Source organism: Microcaecilia unicolor, chromosome 1, assembly GCF_901765095.1.
Source record: "Microcaecilia unicolor chromosome 1, aMicUni1.1, whole genome shotgun sequence".
Classification (NCBI taxonomy): Eukaryota; Metazoa; Chordata; class Amphibia; order Gymnophiona; family Siphonopidae; genus Microcaecilia; species Microcaecilia unicolor.
In genome coordinates, this window is record NC_044031.1 from 153,096,221 (window position 1) to 153,119,210 (window position 22,990).

At 42.4% G+C, this 22,990-nt stretch overlaps 1 protein-coding gene across 1 annotated transcript in view; it reads left to right on the forward strand.

The window, feature by feature from the left end:
- Positions 1–824: 824 nt before the first annotated feature.
- Positions 825–22,990, forward strand: part of TSPAN13 (tetraspanin 13) — a 70,800-nt gene continuing 48,634 nt past the window's right edge. The window contains exon 1 of the mRNA XM_030201372.1: positions 825–1,043. Within this exon, the coding sequence (XP_030057232.1) occupies positions 981–1,043 (63 nt within the window). The 5' untranslated portion in view covers positions 825–980. The remainder of the gene's footprint in view (positions 1,044–22,990) is intronic.

Below are 22,990 nucleotides of genomic sequence, written 5' to 3' on the forward strand. Positions count from 1 at the left end.
GGTAACCTTACATCAGGAACATGTTTATTTTAAGTTGGGGGAAGGGGGGGGGGGGTCAGGAGTGCGGTGTGGATGTGTGTGTTAACTAGAAACCAGGGACATGCTTATTTTAAGTAAGTGGGGGTGGGGAAAGGTTGACAGGTTAGGTCGGCCAGATTGAGATTTGCAGATGCAGATTGCTAGTGATTTTTTTTTTTTTTAAATGCCAGCCTTCCTGTCAGTGCCTGAGCCAATCAGTGCTTGGGCACTAAAACCATGGGTGACATTTTTCAATGAGCTGCAGATTACTGTAAATCAATCTCATGCATATTCATTGTGGAAATCTTGAAAAAAACCAACTGGATACAGTGGCCCTTAGTATGCAAATCTATATCATGCACAGTCATTGCCGAATTCTGAAAACCTGACTGACTGACCCCCCCCCCCCCGGGACAGGATCGAGAATCCTTGACCTAAGCAGTGATTGCTACCCTCAGGCCTTTGCCTCACCTGTAACTAGTTCGGGAGGTTTCGCGGGGGGGGGGGGGGGGGGTGTACATTGCCCTACAGACACCGCTTCGCTCCTCCCAGCGAGTCCTGAACGTAGATTTGCATATTTATCTTTGTGTAAGGGCGGAAGCCAATAAGCAGAAGGGGGAGGGGAGCACAGTAAATTGCACAGGCGAATTTGCCTCACCTGTAATAACTCTAGTTCGGGAAGTGGGAAGGGACAGTGATGTCACCCGACAAACGCCACTTCGCTTCTCCCGGCGAGCCCTGCGCATCGATTTGCATATTACCTTCCTGGGGCGGGCGGAGGCCAATGAGCGGGCGGGGGAGGAGGGGTGCAGGATGCGATCCGGTGCTGCGGCTGTTGCAGACAGTTCCAAGCAGTGGGAAGGCGACTGCGCTGTCCTGTACGTTTTGCTTCCGTACTCCGCGGCTCTCTCCAGCCTGCGCCTTTTATCTTTAGTCCACGCCACGGACCGCCAGCCAGCACCATGGTGTGCGGTGGCTTCACCTGCTCCAAGAACTCGCTCTGCGCGCTCAACCTCCTGTATATTGTAAGTAGTCGGGGGGAGTCGCTTCTGCCACCAGTGCTCGGTTTAGTCGGGGGAAGGGGGTGTTTTTTACTGGGTGCTGGGATAGTGGATGAAATTCGGTTCTGGGTATGGATTAGTGTTCAAGGGTCAAACAGTGGCATTTCCCTTTCTCGCCACTCATTTCTTTCTTTTCTTTGTCTACCGATGATCGCAATTATTCCTGGTAGGTGCAGCATCTGGCACCGACTTCGGAGCCCTGTTGGAAGACAAATCACGTCTTCGATTATCCAGCCTGCCTGCCTGTGCACTTGTTGACCTGATTTTCACGTGCTTACCCTCTGGATTTTTTTCTTTTTTGGTTTATTGTCATTTATGATCTCAGCTCGCCAGTAATGATTTAATCTTGCTGGTTTCTGTAATTTGTTTTTTGTTCCAAAGGGATTAATATGGATGAGGCCTGCCTGTGCTTGTTTTCCTGAACCTTTACTGATCCTGAAGCTCTCAAATGTCATGTTCACAAGTTACACGCCATATCGTCATATGAGTACATTTTTTTCCCCGGTAGTTTCCTAACCCATAGTAATTCAAGAGGGAGGTCATTTGAAATCAAACTGGTTCCGACTTAAAAATTAATGAAGACCACTGCTCTAAACCTTTGAGAATTATCATATTTTTTTCTCTTGATATATTTTTGCTGCAGATTTAATGGGCCAGAGCCAGACACACCTTTGAAAAATTATTTTTTGTATGGTGCGCCTGTAATTATTAAAATTTAAAAAAATGATTTTTAGTTTTCTAGAACCAGTAAAGTAGTAAGCATTGACAGTTATTGCTGTTAAGTGGCATACCAATAGGACTTTAGTTTTATTGGATATTATAGCGTTAGCACTTTGTCCAAGACAGGCATTTGCTAACTGGCATAATAGAGCCTTTTCTTACAGGTAGAGTGGTGATGTTAGTAGCTTAATCTTTCAAATTGTTTACTGCTTATGCAGTGGTATTCTTTAGTGATAAGATTTTCTACTATGTCTAGTCAGCAATTATCAAATGAATTGCCATAATACTGACTGGCTCTACAGAAATTTGAAATTTACAGGTTACATGCTATCTTATGATTTTATTGTGTGGAGGTTGACTCTATTAGAATACATACAATTTTGTATTTAAGTAAAATTCTCTCGTCCCCCTCTTTTTCTTCGTCTTCTCTATGCTCCCAATATTGAATCTAAACTTTACATTTCATTACATTGTAATGTATTACAATTGCTGTTTGTTATTCTCTGTAACAAAAATTAATTAAAAAAAATTCCTAAGTAAAGGAATGCGGCTTTATCTTAGAGTTTTAGAGGTCCCTTTACTAAGGTGTACAAAGCCACACAGCCGATTAGAGTCCTAATGTCTGCATGGTATTTAGCGCATGCTGAATTCATTACAGTGCCTTAATAAAATGACCCCCTTAAAAAGGTAGAAGGCTACATTTTCCTGGCTTTAGTGAGTAGCCTTTGATAAACTTAGGGGCCCTTTACTGAAATGTGTTAATCAGTATCAGTTAACATGTAAGTTAGTTGGCATGACAGCAAGCGCTACTTTGTGCTGACTGGACAAGCCTGTTCTGGGGTGGGAAATGGACAGGAAATGGTTGTGTACATTTAGCTTGCAAAATTGCATTCATAGATTATGGGATAGTGACAGCTGCTTGCTTAATTGACCACACTATACTTCTGGACATGCTGTCCTTGCTTGGATTCCAGGGCCCTGTTCTTTCCTGGTTCTCCTCTTACCTCTCGCTTTGTTCTTTCAGTGTTTACTCTGGTGGATCCTCTTCAACTTCCATCCTGCTTTCTGTTGGTGTGCCTCAGGGTTCTGTCCTTAGACCCCTCCTCTTCTCCATCTATACGTCTTCCCTTGGTACCCTGATTTCATCCCATGGCTTCCAGTACCATCTTTACGCTGATGACTCTCAGAGCTACATCTCCACCCCTGAAATCTCAATCTCGATCCAGGACAAAATCTCAGCCTGCTTGACTGACATTGCTGCTTGGATGTCTCAACGCCATCTAAAGCTCAACATGACTAAAACGGAACTTATAATTTTTCCCTCTTCCCCCTTTCTCTATCTCTGTTAATGGCTCTCACATCCTCCCTGTCTCCTCGGCTCTTAACTTTGGAGTCATCTTTGATTCCTCTCTCTCTTTCTCTGCCCATATTCAACAGATCGCCAAAACCTGTCGCTTCTTTATCTACAATATTAGCAAAATTCGCCCCTTCCTTTCTGAATACGCTGCCAGAATCCTTATCCACACCCTTGTCGCCTCTCGCTTGGACTATTGCAATTTACTTCTCAGTGGTCTTCCGCTCAGCCATCTCTCTCCTCTCCAATCTCTCCAAAATTCTGCGGCACGACTTGTTTTCCGCCAGAATCGTTATACCCACACTTGCCCGCTCCTCAAGTCACTTCACTGGCTCCCTGTCCGCTTCCGCATTCAGTTTAAACTTCTCGTACTGACCTTTAAATGCATCCACTCTGCAGCCCCCCACTACCTCTCCGCTCTCGTCTCTCCCTACATCACTCCCCGTGAACTCCGCTCACTGGACAAGTCTCTCTTGTCATCCTCCTTCTCCTCCACTGCTAACTCCAGGGTTCGCTCCTTTTCTCTCGCGGCACCTTATGCCTGGAATAGACTTCCTGGACCTATACGTCTAGCTCTATCTCTACCTGTTTTCAAATCTATGCTGAAAACCCACCTTTTCACTGCTGCTTTTGGCTCCTAGCCACAATTGTCCTCCCCTTGTCCCTTCCTCCCTTCTCACCCATTACTTCCCTCACCAGTAACTGTCTTGTCTGTCTGTATTATTTAGATTGTAAGCTCTTTTGAGCAGGGACTGTCTCTTTGTATCAGGTGTTCAGCGCTGCATGCGTCTGGTAGCGCTGTACAAATGCTAATAATAAATTAGGTGCTAATTAGCACTAATTTGGCAGTTACATGCGTAACTGCAGTTAGTTGCTATTCTATAAACATAATGCTCAAAATCTATATCGTGCAACTGCAAGGAGAGTGTGTACACAGGAGGGGCTTGGTCAGGGCATGCTATTTGCACACTAACCCCCGAATTCTACATAGCTCGACTGAAATTGTGCGCACAAATCCGATCATATTCTGGATTTGCGTGCGCTATTTAATTACTTATCAAGCCAATTGGCGTGATAATTGTCACCTAACAAGCAATTATTGATACTTATTGGCAGGAGTGGAGGAGTAGCCTAATGGTTAGTGCAGTGGACTTTGATCCTGGGGAACTGAGTTCAATTCCCACTGCAGCTGCTTGTGACTCTGGGCAAATCACTTAACCCTCCATTGCCCCTGGTACAAAATAAGTACCTAAATATATGTAAACCGCTTTGAATGTAGTTGCAAAAACCTCAGAAAGGCAGTATATCAAGTCCCATTTCCCTTCCTCTTTCCCATTAATTAGAATCTACGCATACAGCTTTCTAAGTGTATTCTGTAAAATGGTGCGCAGGATTATAGAATATACCTGCACTTATGTATCGGTAGTTTCACCAAGTTTTACTGGCATAAATGGATGCACTTAGAGTTCAGTGCAGACACGGCCGCTAGGCATATTTTATAAACTATGCCTAAATGTAGGCATGGTTTGTAGAATACAAGGAGATTTGATTGAGAACAGGAGATGGCATGACTTCAGAAAGTTGAAGCTACTTAGTTATTCCAAATTTCCCCTTCCCCGCACTGCCGTCATTCTGCATACACTCAAAACATAGCAAGCAAACTTATGAGCTGCTGCATCCATGTTGTTTTTTATTGTTGGTAGCATTTTTATTTAATCTCACATATATTTTCAAACATGCCAGCTTGTTCAGCATATGGATGTACACAGAGGAAGTATAATAATGAAATAACTTTTCATAGGTAGAGTAGTAATTTGTTATAAATCGTAATCAGTGTGTCATTCGGAGGGACTGGTTATAGGGACACCCTAGCATGTGTTATATTCATGCAGAGATTTTTTTTCTCCTGGTAAAAGGCCACTAAAATAGAAATCATATTATGAGAATCAGGCGTTCAACAATCAGAGTTTCTATTTATTTATTTACTTATTTAAGACATTTATATCCCATGTTAAACATGAATTAGGTTGAAACTTGGGAGCATTTAAAATCTTTTTTTTCCTGCACCTGGATCAAAAGAGAAAGATGGTTTGTGGGAACTTGCTCTTTTTGTTTTGTGGAATGCAGTGGTATTATGAAAATGCACTTAATTACTACTACTATTTAAAAGAGAGAGATTCAATAATGAGGACAGAGCTACCTTCATGCAGAAGTCCAGAGTTGGTCTAAATGAGCTAACATTTTCCAGTTCTGTGATATGTATTTCTTCAAGTCATTTTTCAACAGCATGTTCTCAGTTATTACCCAAATGTGAACACAATTATAACGTTAATAAGTTTTGGATGTTACTGAATTCTATTATTCTTTCTCACCGTATTTCCAGTTTTGGCAGAGTATAAGTTATCCCAAGGACAAAATATAAGAAAATCAGTGGACTTAGTTATGTTTAAACAAATGAGAGATCTGCATGAAAGGAAATGTTTATTTTTTATTATTTTGACTTATGAAAACCACTTGTCCCTGAAACATGCTCAAAATGGAATAATCCATTTATACAAAAGAGATGAGATGAAGATGTGATTCCATGTACCCCAATGAAAGAATTGTTTAATTTTACTTCCAATCTTTATAATACCAGGCTTCCTAAGGCAGATCACAGCAGTAGTTAAGATGAACCCATCAGTAAACAGGATATCCTCACTGAAATTTTGCCATATATTACTGTATTTTATAGAACAGTGTAGAAAAATGAGCACAAAATACAGCATGTATTAGTGGTTTTTCCACCTGCTACAATGATTTTTGAAGCTGTTTTAGTGGTATTCAGTTTTGATTTCATGATATTTATATTTACGTATGGGAAACTTCCAAATAAATTAAAATGCTGTCAAATAAGTCTAAAAAAAAAAATCTTTTGTCCTCCATCTTTTAAGGCACTGCCTATTCAACTGGAATAGCTTTTGACTTTTTACAGATGGACCAAGCATTGGCAGTCCCTTATTCCTAATAATCTTTTACTATTGTTTTCAAAAGTGTTTGCTATTGTTTTGGGTGAACCAGTGTGGTAGCAAACTCCGCCTACTGCTTCAACCCATATAATGGACTTGATAGCCTCATACCGTCTTCTGTTTTCAGTCTAACCTCCTTGATAGAATACACCTAAGCAGAAATATTTTTGGCGCCGATTTTTCAGCTTCTAGAATCATGTTGGTTACATGTGTCACAGACATTTACACTAGCCATTGACATGATGTAAGCAGCTGTGCCTGAATCTTGGCGTGTAAATGTCGACTTATGTGAGAAATTTCCAATATAGAATTCACGCTTACCCCTGGATTCTATATCCAGTGCCTGAAAATCTGCACAGAAATTGAAGCTTATTCTATAACAATATGCAGAACTTATTGGTTAACTATCTAATCAGTGTAGTTAGTGCTAATTGCTTGTTAACATCGAATTAATTGGCATTGAGATTTATGCGCACAACTCGCTAAGTGTATTCTATAACATGGCGCTCCTAAATTCTAAGTCGCATAGTTAAAAAGGGAGTGTGGATGTTTCTAAAATCTGTATGTATTATCTGCTCCTAATTTAGACGTTTACACCAAGTAAAATGTGACCTAAATGAACACGGCCAAATTTAGGTCGCTTGGTGATCCGCTCGGCGTATTTTATATACCACCTGGAAATTTGTCTATTCTATAAAATTGTCATACTTAAGAAAATACGCCTAGGAGTCATTTTTTTCCACGCTGATTTTTCACGTGACATATACAGGATCTAGCCCTTAATGCCCATAGTCCTAGCACCTAAACTTCAGCTGACCCTTATTGTTACTGGTGCAGATTGTGTGGATGCGCTTACCACTTCCAGCCAAGGAGGCAGTAAGTGTATCTGTGCTGTTTACCGCATAGTAAGGTGGTTCTTTTTTTTTTTTTTCCTGTGTGGTATCTATATTGGATTATGGCTGGGAATGCCCCCAACACCACACAGTCGATACATTTACCATATTGTAAGTGCCAAGTGCAATACTTTACTGCACTTTAGTAAAAGGGCTTGTTAGTTGTACCATTGCCATAAAACAGGAATGCAAAACAGTTTAACAACAAAAAAGATTGTACCCCTCTATTCTATTATGCCATGGAACGATAAAAGACCGGATTAGTCAGAATACTTGATCTTCTCCGAAATCACTTGTCTCTGGTGTTCCTCAAGGCTTGGTCCTAGGTCCAATTCTTTTCAGTCTTTTTCTCACACCTCTAGCCCTGGATACCTCATTTTACTTATATGCAAATTATTTTCAGATCCTCCTCCCTTTTGACCTTCATTGTTCCTCAGTTTATGGCCACTGTCTCGGTAAACTAGATAGTCGATTTGGCTTTCTGAAAAGGAAAGGGGATGGGACTTGATATTCTGCGCTTACAGTCAAACTGGTTTACATATTACATAGACTTCTACAATCTGTACCCCGATCGTGGCTGAATAGATTTGGATGGGCTGGAGTGGAGCTTTTCAGTGCCTTCCACATTAACTTCAGAAATTTTAGAACAAGGACCATGCTGTACAGACTTTACAGTCTATGCCCTGAAAATGGCAAGGACAAATCAAGACCAGATATACATATGAAGTATCACATACAATATGTATTGAATTTATCTTGTTGGGCAGACTGGATGGAACAAACAGGTCTTTATCCGCCGTCATCTACTATGCTACTGTGTAAATACAGGTACTTATTTTGTACCTGGACAATGGAGTGTTAAGTGACTTGCCCAGAGTCACCTTGCTTGCTGGATGCATCTGGTAAATCAGCTACTGTGGTATGTGTGGTGACAGGCAGTACAAGGTGGCTCCCAGTGTTGTTATAAAATCCAAATAGTTGGTTATAGCATTTAAGTTACTTTGTTTTGCCTGGCAGCCTGCTCCCTTTCTATGATACTACCTCATAGTATAGCTTGACTAGGTGTGTATTTGTTTTATTCCCCCCCCCCCCCCCCCCTTGTTGTTGTAATCTGCTGAGGATCTACTTGAGGTTTGTGGAGCATAAATAAATTTATTTATAGTCCAGTCAGGATCATTTGTTGGCAACTCTTTCTAGGCAGTGGGTACATAGAAAATTTTGATGACCAGGGTGAGTTATGGAACAAGTTAATTGGGGAATTTTATTGTGAACCTAATCTGGTAAAGATTGCCACTTGAGTCTGGGTTTATAATTTGATTATACTAGGATTAGACTTGGTTGCTGAGTTGATTAAATCTGTATTTGTCTATTCACATCCTTGTTCCAGTTTAGTGATATAGGTAGCATCTTAAAAGCCACTAGTCTGCAATTATAAAATGTCAAAAGCAATGCAATTGTTTCAAAGAAATTGTGACTCTTTTCACTGGCAAGATATATGTTGGCATGCATTGCTGCTAGTGGGGCAGTTCGGCAAACTGAAGAGTAGCAAATCTCCTGGACCAGATGGTATTCATCCTAGAGTACTGATAGAACTGAAAAACGAGCTTGCGGAGCTACTGCTAGTGATATACAACTTATCCTTAAAATCGAGCGTGGTACCGGAAGATTGGAGGGTGGCCAATGTAACGCCCATTTTTAAAAAAGGCTCCAGGGGAGATCCGGGAAATTATAGACCGGTGAGTCTGACGTCGGTGCCTGGGAAAATGGTAGAGGCTATTATTAAAAACAAAATTACAGAGCACATCCGAGGACATGGATTACTGAGACCAAGTCAGCATGGCTTTGTGTGGGGAAATCTTGCCTGACCAATTTACTTCAATTCTTTGAAGGAGTGAACAAACATGTGGACAAAGGGGAGTCGGTTGATATTGTGTATCTGGATTTTCAAAAGGCGTTTGACAAGGTACCTCATGAAAGGCTACAGAGGAAATTGGAGGGTCATGGGATAGGAGGAAATGTCCTATTGTGGATTAAAAACTGGTTGAAGGATAGGAAACAGAGAGTGGGGTTAATGGGCAGTATTCACAATGGAGAAGGGTAGTTAGTGGGGTTCCTCAGGGGTCTGTGCTAGGACCGCTGCTTTTTAATATATTTATAAATGATTTAGAGATGGGAGTAACTAGCGAGGTAATTAAATTTGCTGATGATACAAAGTTATTCAAAGTCGTTAAATCGCGACAGGATTGTGAAAAATTACAAGAGGACCTTACGAGACTGGGAGACTGGGCGGCTAAATGGCAGATGACGTTTAATGTGAGCAAGTGCAAGGTGATGCATGTGGGAAAAAAGAACCCGAATTATAGCTACGTCATGCAAGGTTCCACGTTAGGAGTTACGGACCAAGAAAGGGATCTGGGTGTCGTCGTCGATAACACACTGAAACCTTCTGCTCAGTGTGCTGCTGCGGCTAAGAAAGCAAATAGAATGTTGGGTATTATTAGGAAAGGTATGGAAAACAGGTGTGAGGATGTTATAATGCCGTTGTATCGCTCCATGGTGCGACCGCACCTTGAGTATTATGTTCAATTCTGGTCGCCGCATCTCAAGAAAGATATAGTAGAATTGGAAAAGGTGCAGCGAAGGGCGACTAAAATGATAGCGGGGATGGGACGACTTCCCTATGAAGAAAGACTAAGGAGGCTAGGGCTATACAGCTTGGAGAAGAGACGGCTGAGGGGAGACATGATAGAGGTATATAAAATAATGAGTGGAGTGGAACAGGTGGATATGAAGCGTCTGTTCACGCTTTCCAAAAATACTAGGACTAGGGGGCATGCGATGAAACTACAGTGTAGTAAATTTAAAACAAATTGGAGAAAATATTTCTTCACCCAACGTGTAATTAAACTCTGGAATTCGTTGCCGGAGAAAGTGGTGAAGGCGGTTAGCTTAGCAGAGTTTAAAAAGGGGTTGGACGGTTTCCTAAAGGACAAGTCCATAAACCGCTACTAAACGGACTTGGAAAAATCCAAAATTCCAGGAATAACATGTATAGAATGTTTGTACGTTTGGGAAGCTTGCCAGGTGCCCTTGGCCTGGATTGGCCGCTGTCGTGGACAGGATGCTGGGCTCGATGGACCCTTGGTCTTTTCCCAGTATGGCATTACTTATGTACTTATGTACTTATGTATACTGTGCAGAGCCCCCCCCCCCCCAATTTATTTGAAATCTAGTTTGCGCAAAGAAGCACGGAGGTAAAAAAAACCCACTATTGAAGTGTTCACAGGAGCGAGAGATAGCGTCCACACAAAAGTGCAGAGGTTCAGTAAAGGCCAGCGTTTTGCAGTAAACACACTGCTGCTTCAGGGACAATATCAGCTGTATCATTCTACCGATTAATCTGAATAATTGGTTTTCAACCAAATCACCTCCACCCCTCCTTCCCCACTCCATTCTCTCAGTTTTCCTTCAACTCCTGCAACCTTTTCTTCCTTTTCTTCCTTTTCTGAAATCACCGAAGAGGGAACTGCTCATTTTCTTTACTCTTCCAAACTCGCTACCTGTCTCTCGGATTCTATTCCCACCCATCTACTCGGCACTCTCTCTCTTACTGTCATCCCTTCTATCGCCAGTGACATGCTCCTAGTGAGATCCAAAGGCCCCCTGTTCTATCCGCCATTCTTTTTGATCTATCTGCTGCTTTTGACACTGATCACCATACTCTTTGAAATGCTGTCCTCACTTGGATTTCAAGGCTCTGTTCTGTCTTGGTTTTCAACTTCTCTCCAGTTGCACTTTTAGTGTATGGTCTGGATCCTACTCCACTATTATCCCACTATCAATACCTCAGGGATCTATCTTGGAACCTCTTTTCTCTGTCTATACTTATTCCCTTGGTGCTGTGATCTCCTCCCATGGTTTTCAGTATCATCTTTATGCTGATACCTCTCCACATCAGAGATTACAGCAGGAATCTAGACCTAAGTCTCGGCCAGCCTGCATGTCTGACATTGCTGCTTGGATGTCTCACCGCAATATGAAAATTTCCCCTAAACCCATCTCTCCTCTTCCCCCCTTCCCCCCCCCCCCCCGATTCTCTGTTTCTGTGGATAATGCATTTTCCCCGTCTCATCAGCTCATAACCTTAGTCATCTTTGACTCCTCTCTTTCTCTGCACAGATCCAACAGACTGCTAAAATTTCTTTCTCTAGAATATCACCAAAATTCATCCCTTCCTTTCTGAGTAAACTACCAAAACTGTTATCAACACTCATTACGGCAGCTTGCTTCTCACTGGTCTCCCACTAAGCCATCTCTCTCCCCTTCAATCTGTTAAAAATTCTGCTGCATGATTTGTGTTCTGCCAGTGTCTCTACGCTCACGTTAGCCCTCTTCAAGTCGCTTCATTGGCTCCCCATCTTTTCACATACAGTTCAGACTCCTCTTATTGACTTACAAGTGCATTCACACTGCAGCTTCTCAGTAACGCTTCATTCTTCTCTCCCTACACTCCTCCCCTACAATTCTGTTCGTCAGGTAAATCTTATCTGTACCTTCTCCACTTCCAAATCTAGACTTTGTTCCTTTTATCTTGCTGCATCATATGGCTGGAATAGACTTCTGAGTCACTACATCAAGCTCCATCTCTAGCCGTATTGAAATCTAGGCTAAAAGCCCACCTTTTTGAAGCTGCTTTTCACTCCTATCTCCTATTCACTTGTTCAGTACCCATGTCTGTTTTAATCATTCCCACCGTACTTATTCCCTAGTCCCCTGTTTGTCTTGATTAGATTGTAAGCCCGTGGATATCCTGAAAAACCTGAGTAGCCTGATAGTCCCTAAGGATTGGGGTGAAAACCCCTGCACCAGAGTTACTTGGGAACAGAAATTTCACGCATCCCCACTGGAATCTATTCCATACCTGCTCAGATCCATTTCATCCCCACTCGTACCTGCCAGTACTTCCAGCACTAAGAATGCAAACAAAGAGATGGGGAATTTCTAGATCAGGTTCAATTATTATTAAAGGCTCAAACCATTTCAGATGAATCTTTTTGCATTGACATTTTTGATGGCATAGCTTAGAGCAACACGTGCATTGTATCTGCAGAACAAAAATAGTCTTTATGGTGTAGGTGTGGGTTGTTTTTTTTAAGGAGCAGTGGAGCCGGTTCTCCAGTAGCCTCTTAATGTATTCCAAGCCTCATTTTGGGCTCCAATAGCTTCTCTTGGTACGTTCCAAGCCTTGTTTTTGACATTCTAGAGATTTGTAGTACCCTTCCTCAGGAACCTTGCAGCAACTTCTGTAATCCCCGTGGGATACCTATGGACACAGAAGACATACCTGCAGTTTCCCCACAGGTTTCACAGGATTTCTGCAGTTCTCTAATTCCCCAAGCAGGTCCTTAGGTTAGTAACAGCGGTATAACAAATGAAATAATAATAAATACTACATGTAGTGGGATTAGAACCGGCTCTGAACAGTCTGATTTGGAGCATTCTACTGGTAATCCTGTGTTCTTGTGTAGTTCTTGTGGGTTTTTGGCAGCTGTTAGAAATCCTGGAAGTCATGGGCACTGCTTAATGGACATGTGAAGTGGCTGGCACTAGAACACGCATCTGTTTCTGAATGTCTTCATGCCACAGTATTGTCAGCATCTCAGGTTTCTGATGAAGATAGTGAAATAGTAACAGCCTATGGACCGTAGTATAATAAATATTTAAGTATTATCCTTTTTTATTTCCTCCTCAAAAGTTAACACATGTGAAGGCCTATTTTTGCGTAGAATGTTGATCAGAACTTAGATATCCAGGTCGGGGTGTACTCGATTCCGGTGGTAATTTACAAAGGCTCTGCTGAATATGGAGAATATTGTGAAATGAATACAAAGACTTGCAGGAGTGCACATGTATTTGTTTGCACCTGCAGTTATTTTACAAATACACATACATGACCTGGGGGTGGGGGGTGGGGGTGGGGATTGATCAGCATAAGTCAAATAGTTTTCAAAAACCTCTGTCTTTGCTCACTTTGTAAGAAGATTTTTATCCTTTAGAACGTCAGTTGCCTGACACTTTTGGGAGCACTAGTGTATTGAGCGTTCTTTGGGATTGGGCTCTTTTCAGGTTTGGTGTGGTTTATGAATTTGACCTTTGGTCTTTTCCCAGTATGACATTACTTATGTACTTTTTTGAAAGTTTTAGGGGTTAATTCTGTAAGGAGCTGTCTAAAGTTAAGTGTCGAGTACACACACATGACTAGAATTCCATCTTCTGCAGGTGTGTTTGTTTTATAAGGATGCACCTGTAGATAGCACATTCAGTCACAAAGGTGGAGCATGGGTGGTAACACAAACTATACTTGCTACAAAGTGCAGAAACTCCAACAAATCAATCTTAATCATCTAGAAATATTTTAAAATGGATGAAAAGACCTCGGACATCCCAAACTGGTTGCTAAGTTAGGGATAGTGTGCTCTTTTTCATAGGTGAAAAACCCTTCAAAAAAAAACCCATTTAACTTTAATACATTTTTAATCAACTTTCTGTATGTTTCCACAATAAAAATTGTCCAAAAGTAATTAGCCAGCTTAGCAGGCACTTCAAAATGCAAAAAGCAGAAACCACTTATCTTGATAATTGAGTTTTATGAGTGTCTATACATCTGATCTTTCTTCTTAATCATATCTTGTCTGCCAGCTTGCAGAGAACTACCCATACCGGTCGCTCAAAAAATGAAGCGTGCACTTTTCATTGGACACTAACACGTTTCACTTGAAGGCTTATTTTTTTTTCTTCTTCTTGCTCTTAGTATTGTGTTTTTTTTTGTTTGTATTTTTTAGATAAAAAGTAAATATCAATGATTCTCGATATCAACTATGTATACCTGTATAACAAAAATAATGTACAACCTTGGGATTATGTTTACTAAGGTTTGTTAGCGTTTCTAAAGCGTTTTAAAAGTTAAGGCGTGTTAAACAATAACGTGCCTATAAACTTCTATGGGCGTGGTAAACGCTAATGCACATAAACCATTTACACGCGTTAAAAACCCCAACACGTCTACAGCGCACCTTAGTAAACATAAGCATTAATGTGATCTTTTTTACAGAAAAACAACCCATTCAATACTCTTGTTCAGGCCATTTAAATGCACAATTTTTAATTTTAAAAATGGTTTATTTTATAACGAGACCTTTTGGTTTAGCCCCTCCTCATGGATGTACTGCTACATGGTTGACTGCAAAACCAATACATTTGATCCAAACTGTTTCATTTCTTTACAATGCATCACTAATGGTAAATTTGGCCTGCTTTGGCTGCATGATCTGTGTTCATTCATTCTGATATTAAGGGCCCTGTTTACTAAGGTGTGCTAGCATTTTTAGCGCACGCTAATGTTAGAGACACACACATGAATATATGGGTGTCTCTAGCATTAGTGTGCGTTAATTTTTAGCGCAATCTAAAAACGCTAGCACGCCAACAGCGCGGCTTAGTAAGCAGGGCCCTAAATGCTCTGATATTTTTTACCAATATACCAACTTATTAAAAGGGTATTTAATAGCATAAATTACACAGTCAGTTCTGCAATTAGTGAAATGTTGCAACTTATAAATCCTCTGGTCTGCCAGATTTACAAATTCCTTAGTTGTAGAGTGATGTCACATGTTTTGCAGAAACCACATTTATAATGTCCATGACTTAGCTGTCTCTAGTAACAAAGCAGGACTTAAACAAAAATTTAAAATAAGTTTTTTTAGAATAAGCAATCCTAAGTTGCATATTAGAAAACACAGGATATAACTGCATCACTTTCCACTGGTTCTTAAAATATCTGCCACTTTGCTTCCTGATGTAAACATCTTCACACATCTGTATGTATTCATCATTTTGAAATCTGCATTTCTCTTTAAACAGATCTCTATTATAGTGTTTCCCATGTCCAGTCCTGAAGTACCCCTTGTCAGTCAGGATTTCAGGATATCCACAATGAATATGCATGAACTTGATTTGCATACACTGCCTCCAATATATTCAAATCTCTGTTGCATATTCATTGTGGATATCCTGAAAACCTGTCTGGCAAGGGGTACTACAGGACTGGACATGGGAAATACTGCGCCATTATATTTGGCTTTTTGGTAAGTTGTTTTCAATAGTGAATCTGGATAATCTTACTTTTTTTTTTTTTTTTTTATTATTCTGTTTATTCAGTTTAACATTTCATTTATGCATATACATAAATTGGAATTTAAAGAAATATACAATAATGAAAAAAAGACAATCAGGTAAAGAAAAAATATATGTTTGTCCACATTAATGATCCAAGAACTAGGAACTCAAATTTAAAACAAAAATAGCTGAGGCGGTTTCCCACCCCGGTCAATTTTTAACAACAGGAAAGACAAGAAATCAAGTCGGAGCAGCCAATTATAGCATTCAATCCTGACAAACAACAGACTACTCTTTACTCACTATAAATTCTAAAAGTTTTCCCGGCTCAAAGAAAATGTAATTAGTGGATTGAAAAGTAATATAACATTTACAAGGAAATTTAAGTATAAAGGTTCCACCTAATTGTAGGACCCTTGCTTTTAATAATAAAAAATCTTTTCTTTTTCTTTGTGTCTCTCGAGAGAGATCAGGGAACACTTGAATTTTTGAACCTAGGAAAGGTGTGGAGATATGGCGAAAAAATAACCTAAATATATTATTACGGTCCAATTCTAATGCAAACGAAACCAGCAATGTTGTCCTTTCTGTAATAACATCCATTGAACTTTCCAAAATCTGAGTTAGGTTCAAATCAGGTAAAGAAGGTTGTACATTATTAACTCGAGCTCCAGAAATGTATAACACCCTAGTAAGAGGAGGAAAAGCTTCTGAGGGAAGCCCCAGAACTTCAGTAAAGTATTTTTTTAACATTTCCTTAGCTGGAGTCAAAGGAGATTTAGGAAAGTTCAAAAAGCGTAAATTATTCCTTCGTAGTTGGTTTTCCATATAGTCAATTTTTTTCCCTTGAATAGTATTATCTTTGATAACTGCAGAAATAGATTCCTTTATAGAATTTACCTCAGGTTCAAGATGGTCGATTCTATTCATCTGTTCAGTTACCTTAGTGGAAAGTTCTGAATGAGCCTGAGATAACTTCCCCATATCTGCACGCAAAGTTTCTGCTACTTGTAGTAGTGTGTTGTTTAGTCCTTGGATTGCCTCCCAAATGGAGTCCATTGTAACAACAGATGGTCTAACTAATTCCCGGACACTAACGGAGGGCTCACTCAGTTGTCGCTCAGGCAAAGCCGCTAACAGCCTCAAGCCTGTTTGCGAGGGTGTTTCCAACGGAGATGAGGTAGCTATGGGGTCTCCACTGCTATCAGCAGGGACTACACTTCCGGACGCTCCCGCCAATTGCCTCTCCATAGCCATCTGTTCCCCTCCGGGTCTCTGGGGCGTTGTTATCGGAGGGGGACTCAACGTCACTCCCTCTATGCTGAGGTCCGACGATTCCATCGGGCCCCTCGAAGCGCCGGCTTGAGTCCTCTGCAACAGCAGTCCCGCCTCCTCCAACGTCGTCTGCCGAGAGGGAAAGGGGTTCACCCGTCCTGTGGAGCTCGGTAAGTTGGATTTACCCTTTCTCTTCCCCATAATCAACCAGGGAAGATTCCAACTCGCGATTGTGATGTAAGGGGTCAGGAGCTGCTGTTCATGCGTCTTTCCAGATCGCCATCTTGGATCCCTCTGTTCGATAATCTTACTTTTTAATTCAGGTTAGGGTGAGCATGAGCCAGTCAAAACTTGAGAATATGGTAACTTTTTTTTTTTTCCCCCCCAAACCAACAGGATGACAGCTTGTTTATTGTTGCAGTGTTTTTGTCTGTAGGATTGATGTGAACCAAGGAACATGGGTGAAGCGCACATTTACAGGCTTAGATAAATAGTATTTTATAATGTGTGTACTTTACAATCAAGGCACAAGTATTTGCACTGGTTCTATGGCTGGTATAAATACTTGCACCTTGCTTTGTGAAAGCATACGTATAAATAGTGAAAGGATGATAACCAAGGGGACACTTACCAGGGTACAAATTATATTGCAATGATAATAGTGAATTAAATTGGGTCGGGGGCACTCTGTTAAAGAGGGAATGGAGTCTAGAGAACAGATAATGTGGAACTTTCCTTGAATTGGATATAGAATGTTTAGGCTTACCTGTTTTTTTCCCCCAGGCTTCTCTTGCTTCGCAAAATTTGTATTTAAATTAACTTTGCCTATACTTTATTACATTTATTTTATATGCTGTTTATGTAATTTTTTCTTTTGGTTACTTTGCATTTTGCCATATGCAATTTGGGGGTATTGAATTATTTCTTATGCAGGATGCAAATTGCATAAAAAAACAGACAAGTGGTTTTCAAGCTCTTTAAATTAAAATGATCACCCCAAGGTCTTTACTATTTCTTGGGGTAAAACACTGATAAGGCATCACTTCAGAATTTCTGTGCCCAAAATTTATAATGCTACATTTTTTTGTGTGTTGTAACTTTGCTTCCAAACAATTGACCACTCCACAAGATTCCTTTAAATTATCACATATCTATTCAAGATGTGTGTTACTGAGTCACAGATTTTAGCTTGGCCACGGAACCAATCTGAGAGATTCTGCTCATCACCTTTCTTCAGTGTGAATGCCCTTTAGGACCATGGTCATATTCCTCAAATCACACAAAATGCACCATAGGCAGTGGCCACACCTGGTTCATTTCTCAGTTCAAGAAACCATTCAGATTTATCTGACACTATATTCCCCTGCTAAGCCCATCCTGCCTTGGATCTTGAAACCCTCAAGATTAGAAATGCTCCACTTTTCTCTCTTTCGCAAGAGTCCCTGTTAATTTCCCAATACCAAAGTCAGACTAACAGGCCTGTAATTTCCAGCCTCTTTCCAACTGACACATTCAAAGGCTAGTTGAAAAACTGAATGTGTTTTTGGGACTGGGAAATCTTGAAAGTAGTGTTCTCAGATGTGTGGTGAATCAAAAAGAATGTTTCCTGGATGATTGGTATGCGAAACGTGTCAAAATAAGCACTAATGGAAGACATTTGTCTGTCATAGCTTGAAAGAAATTTAGGGCAGTTAGGAGGGAACAGGACACCATCATGAACTGTTAATATCTCTGCTCCTTCTTTTTTTTGTCATTTGCAGGCCTGAAACTGAAACTAAATGTTTACTTTTGTCCAGAGCAGAAATTTCTCTAAGGTCTCTTAGACAACCGTACAGTCTCCCATTTATAGTCACTGGGAATATATATATATATTTTGTTCACTTAGTTTATTTTCTTTCTTATGGCAAAACTGGTAAACTAAGCTGTGTTTGTCACTGTTTTGTACTTGACATCATTACAGATGAACAAGGTCTACTTTTGTTTAAATCAACTGGCTCTAGCTTATCGTAAAAGCTGCTTTAAAAAAAAAAATAGTACAGAACAGGTGGCCTAGCCAGTCTGTCCAGTTATTCTGGCTCATATTGCTAAGGATGTACTATATCCCAGCTGCCAGCTATGGAAGCTGAACTGCTTGTATGCTATTGTTCCTTTTTCCAGTCGGTTTCCTTTTCATCTTTTATTTAAAACATTTCTAGATCTCTATTTGATTGTACTAGGTAGTATGCATCTTAAAACGTGCATAAACAACACGCAAAAATGTACTAGACTAATCCAGACCAACGGGTTATGTTGCTCTATCAGTAGATAGGAGACAGAAACTGAACTCTTTCTGAGAGATCACCGGTATAGGGATAGGTGCAGCCTGGAACTGATCTGTATTTCCATTACGTTCATTCCCACTATTCCAGGACGAGTGGGTAGTTATGGAGATAGAAAATACAGAACACCACTACGTAGCTCCCTGCTAGCAGCTCATCTCCTCAGTATCTTCTGTCTCCAGCAGGTGGATGGACAGACGTTCTGAGGCCTTGCTCCTGGTCCAGTTGGTCAGCTGGTTCCCAGTTGAGCAGACATAACTGGTGGTGCTGGGTCCCTGTCGTGCCTTCCTCCTGGGGTGTTCTGCACCTTTTCCCTGTTTGTCCTCTGTGTGAGAGCCTGCTCAGCAACCAGACTGCTCAGAAGATGAGGAGTTGCAGTCAACACAGTCAGTCTGGCAGGCCGGTGCTGCTGCCGTACCCTGCTCTGAAAGGGGGGGTGTGACTGTGTCCCCGGGTAGTGTGGACCCAGGGTGGTGGGTCCTTTCTGCTGTGCTTCAGGCCATGGGACATCGATCGGAGCACTGCGTGTCGGTGCTACAAACAAGATTCAAAAATCGCATTAGGGAATGAACCACTGCACAGGTTAAATTGAAAAATCAAATGAAAGTAGGGTTCTAATTAAGTATGGCACATGTGGGTATAAGGAGGGAAAAGCCTCGAGCAAACTCCTATTGTACTGTAACAAATAGTTTAGTCGGAGTTGGACTTCCTCATCATTGGCTAAAAAAAACCTCCAGGTGTTTAATATCAATGATTAAGTAACAAAAAGCTTTCAAGCTTAGCTTTAGTAATCATGGTCTCAATGCCTTTCTGTAAACATTGGCTCTGATTTACAGCGGCCAGCATTTTGAATTCCTTCTGCGTCAGGATCACAGACCAAGTGCTCTCCACTCAATCTTGTTGGTCGAGCTGTTACAGCTGCTTATGTGTCGATGAGGCTTAGTTCTCTTGGCCTATTCCTATGTCACGGTTCCTCAGTTCTTCAGCTGTCGCAGGGAAGAGGACTCTCTGGGTCTCCACAACCTTCTGCATTTGTGAATGAGCGAGGAACTCCTGTAGGCCTTGCCCCGTGCTGAAGTTAGGCCGGGAGTGGGGGAGAGTGGCAGACCTTCGAGATACAGTGTTCCTGTTCTCCAGCCTGGACACGGCTCCAGTGCTTTGCAGATCTCATGAAGCTCCTAGTGAGGGAGCTACTGCGATTTCCTCAGGTTCGAGGTTCTTCTGTTAGGGCCTGGTGGTCATGGAGGATTCTTCTTCCTTTGGTCTTACGGCCTGGCCCTTGAGAGGGCTCGGCCGAGGAAGAAAGATTATTGGATTCAGTCCTGGCTTTCCTGCTGCAGGCTAGGAAGCACTCTTCTTACTTAGCGCCTGCCAGTACTTTGATTCCTCCCTGGGCCATTTCCTGGCATTTTTGCGGGAGGGAGTATCAAGGGCTAGCTCTGGGTTCCTTGTGCTTTCCAATGGCAGCCCTGGCTTGCTTTCAGGGTCGTTGGCAGACCTCTTCTTTAGTGGCGCTTCCGGTTGCGATTCGTTTTCAGAGAGGTGTGGGTCACCTATGCTGCCCTTTGCATGCCTTTTCCGAATGGGATTTTATGCTGGTCCTTCGGGTGCTGCAGCACTCTCCATTTGTGCCCCATCGCTAGGTGATCCTGATAGTTCTCACGTAGAACTCGGTGTTATTGGGGCGCTTCCATTGGCCTGTTGCTTCTTGCAACTTCAGACTCCTTCTTAGGCCCTTTCTCCGTCTTTGTTTTGGTGGCGGGGGTCTCGTTTCGGGCAGTACCATCCTTCTTGCCCGAGTGCCTGTTGGTTTCTTTTTAGTTAGTCATCTATATGCCTCTTGCAGGCTTCTGGACTTTCACAGGGCTCTCCTGTGTTTTTTCGAGGTTCCCGATGTCTTCTGCCTTTTGTATGGACCTTTTGTGCAGTTTGGTAAACAGCAGTTGGGTCTCATGGCGTCCAAGGCTTACTTTGCCCGGTGGGCGAAGGTGGCCGTGGTCTCTACTCGTATTCTGGGCGGCTCTTCTCCTCGAGTTGGAAGGCACACTCTCCTGGGCGTATGACTACATCTCGGGCAAAGGCTTCTCTGCTTTCCTTCAGTAGCATGGCGGTATTGCGGGGGGCCACGCAGGCAGCGGCTGCATTTGGGGTGTCAGTTCTGCTTGTGGCAGGTTCGGCTTCCCACCCTCATAGGGATAGCTTTTGAACATCCCACTCATCATGGAATAGTGGGAATGAACGTAATGGAAGGAGAAATTGGGACTTACCTGATCATTTTCTTTCCATTAGTTCATCACACTATTCCAGGAGCCCTCCCATGGTTCGACGCCCTGATTGGTGGCTCTATGCACGGTCTTTGTATCCTGTTTTCCAGGGACCTTGTCTTCGGAAGGTTCTTGGGGCTGGATGTGTTGGTTGCTGACCATGCTCCTGATTGGGCATTCTTTCTTCCTTGCTTGAGGACTGATACTGAGGAGCTGAGCATCTCCACCTGCTGGTCAATGGACATAACTACCTACTTGTCCTGGAATAGTGTGAAGAACTAATGGAAAGAAAATTATGAGGTAAGTCCTAATTTCTCCTTCAGTCTCCAGCAGATGATGCAACTGGTGCAGTAAGAGTAGCATCCCAATGTTTAGGGCAACGGCCTGAGAACCAGGGGAACTGGGTTCAATTCCCACTGCAGCTTCTTGTGACACTGGGCAAGTCACTTAACCATCCACTTGCTTATCTTCCAAGATATATGTAAAATCACTTGCCTAGTATTTTGTGTAACTGTCTTTGTCCAGCCCTTCAGTTAGTGCCAAGGCTTTAAAAAAAGCCTTGAAGCCCTCTTTTTCAGAGGCTTAGCCATTCGTAGCTCCTATTAGACACATGGGGCTGGATTCAGTAAACGGCACAGAAAAATAGGCATTTGGAAAAATTGGCATTCGGCGCTATTCTATAAAGGGCACTCGGGGATGAATAGCACATAGCAGGGATTTGCACTCCCAACTTTGGGCATGAGGATGTGTACCTACCAGGGGCGTAGCCAGACTTCGGCGGGAGGGGGGGTCCAGAGCCCGAGGTGAGGGGGCACATTTTAGCCCCCCTCCGCCATTGCCCCCCGCCGCCGCCACCACCACCACCAACTTTGCCCCCCCTCCCACCGTCTCCTCCCTTTGCTGGCGGGGGACCCCAACTCCCGCCAGCCAAGGTCCTCTTCTTCTCGCAAGAGGCTTCCTTCTGTTTCTGACGTCCTGCACGTGTACGTGCAGGATGTCAGAAACAGTAGGAAGCCTTTTGCGAGAAGAAGAGGACCTCGGCTGGCGGGGGTTGGGGTCCCCTGTCAGCAAAGGGAGGCGACGGCGGGAGGGGGGGGTCGAGAGGGTCGTTGGCAGGGGGTTCCAGGGCCAAATCTACAGGGGCCTAGACCCCCCCCCCCCCCCCGACCCCATGTAGCTACACCACTACTACCAACTGAAACCCAGTGTAGATCTGGTGTGTGATTTGGGCTCAGATTTCCGGAATTCTGTAACGATGCACACATCTTCTGTGAACGCCCCTGACCTGGCTATGCCCCTCCCTTGGCCATGCTCCCTTTTGGGTTGTGCATGAGAGCATTTGGGCGTGGATCTCTAAAGAATTATGTGCAGCCAGATTTGTGCACAAATCCAAATTGGTGCCAATTAACTTCAATTGCTTGTTAACAGCCAATCATTAAGTAATGAATTGTTTTCTAATTTAGGCATGGATCTCTTGATCCTGCTCAAATTTGGATGCCATTTGTAGAACTGGGGGATGGCGTCCCTTTCAGATTTTACCATGAACTTCTTTGTTTTAAGAGGCAGTATATCAAATGTAACCATATATGATAGAACTTAACATAGTAGACACCGGCAGATAGACATGTACGGGTCCATCCTGTCTGCCCAACAAAATAGTAACATAGTAAAATAGTAACATAGTAGATGACGGCAGAAAAAGACCTGCACGGTCCATCCAGTCTGCCCAACAAGATAAACTCATATGTGCTACCTTTTGTGTATACCTTACCTTGATTTGTACCTGTCCTTTTCTGGGCACAGACCGTATGTCTGCCCCGCCTCCCACCACCGGCTCTGGCACAGACCGTATAGTCTGCCTAGCACTATCCCCATGTGACACTTCAATTTTTTGGGGGGGAGAG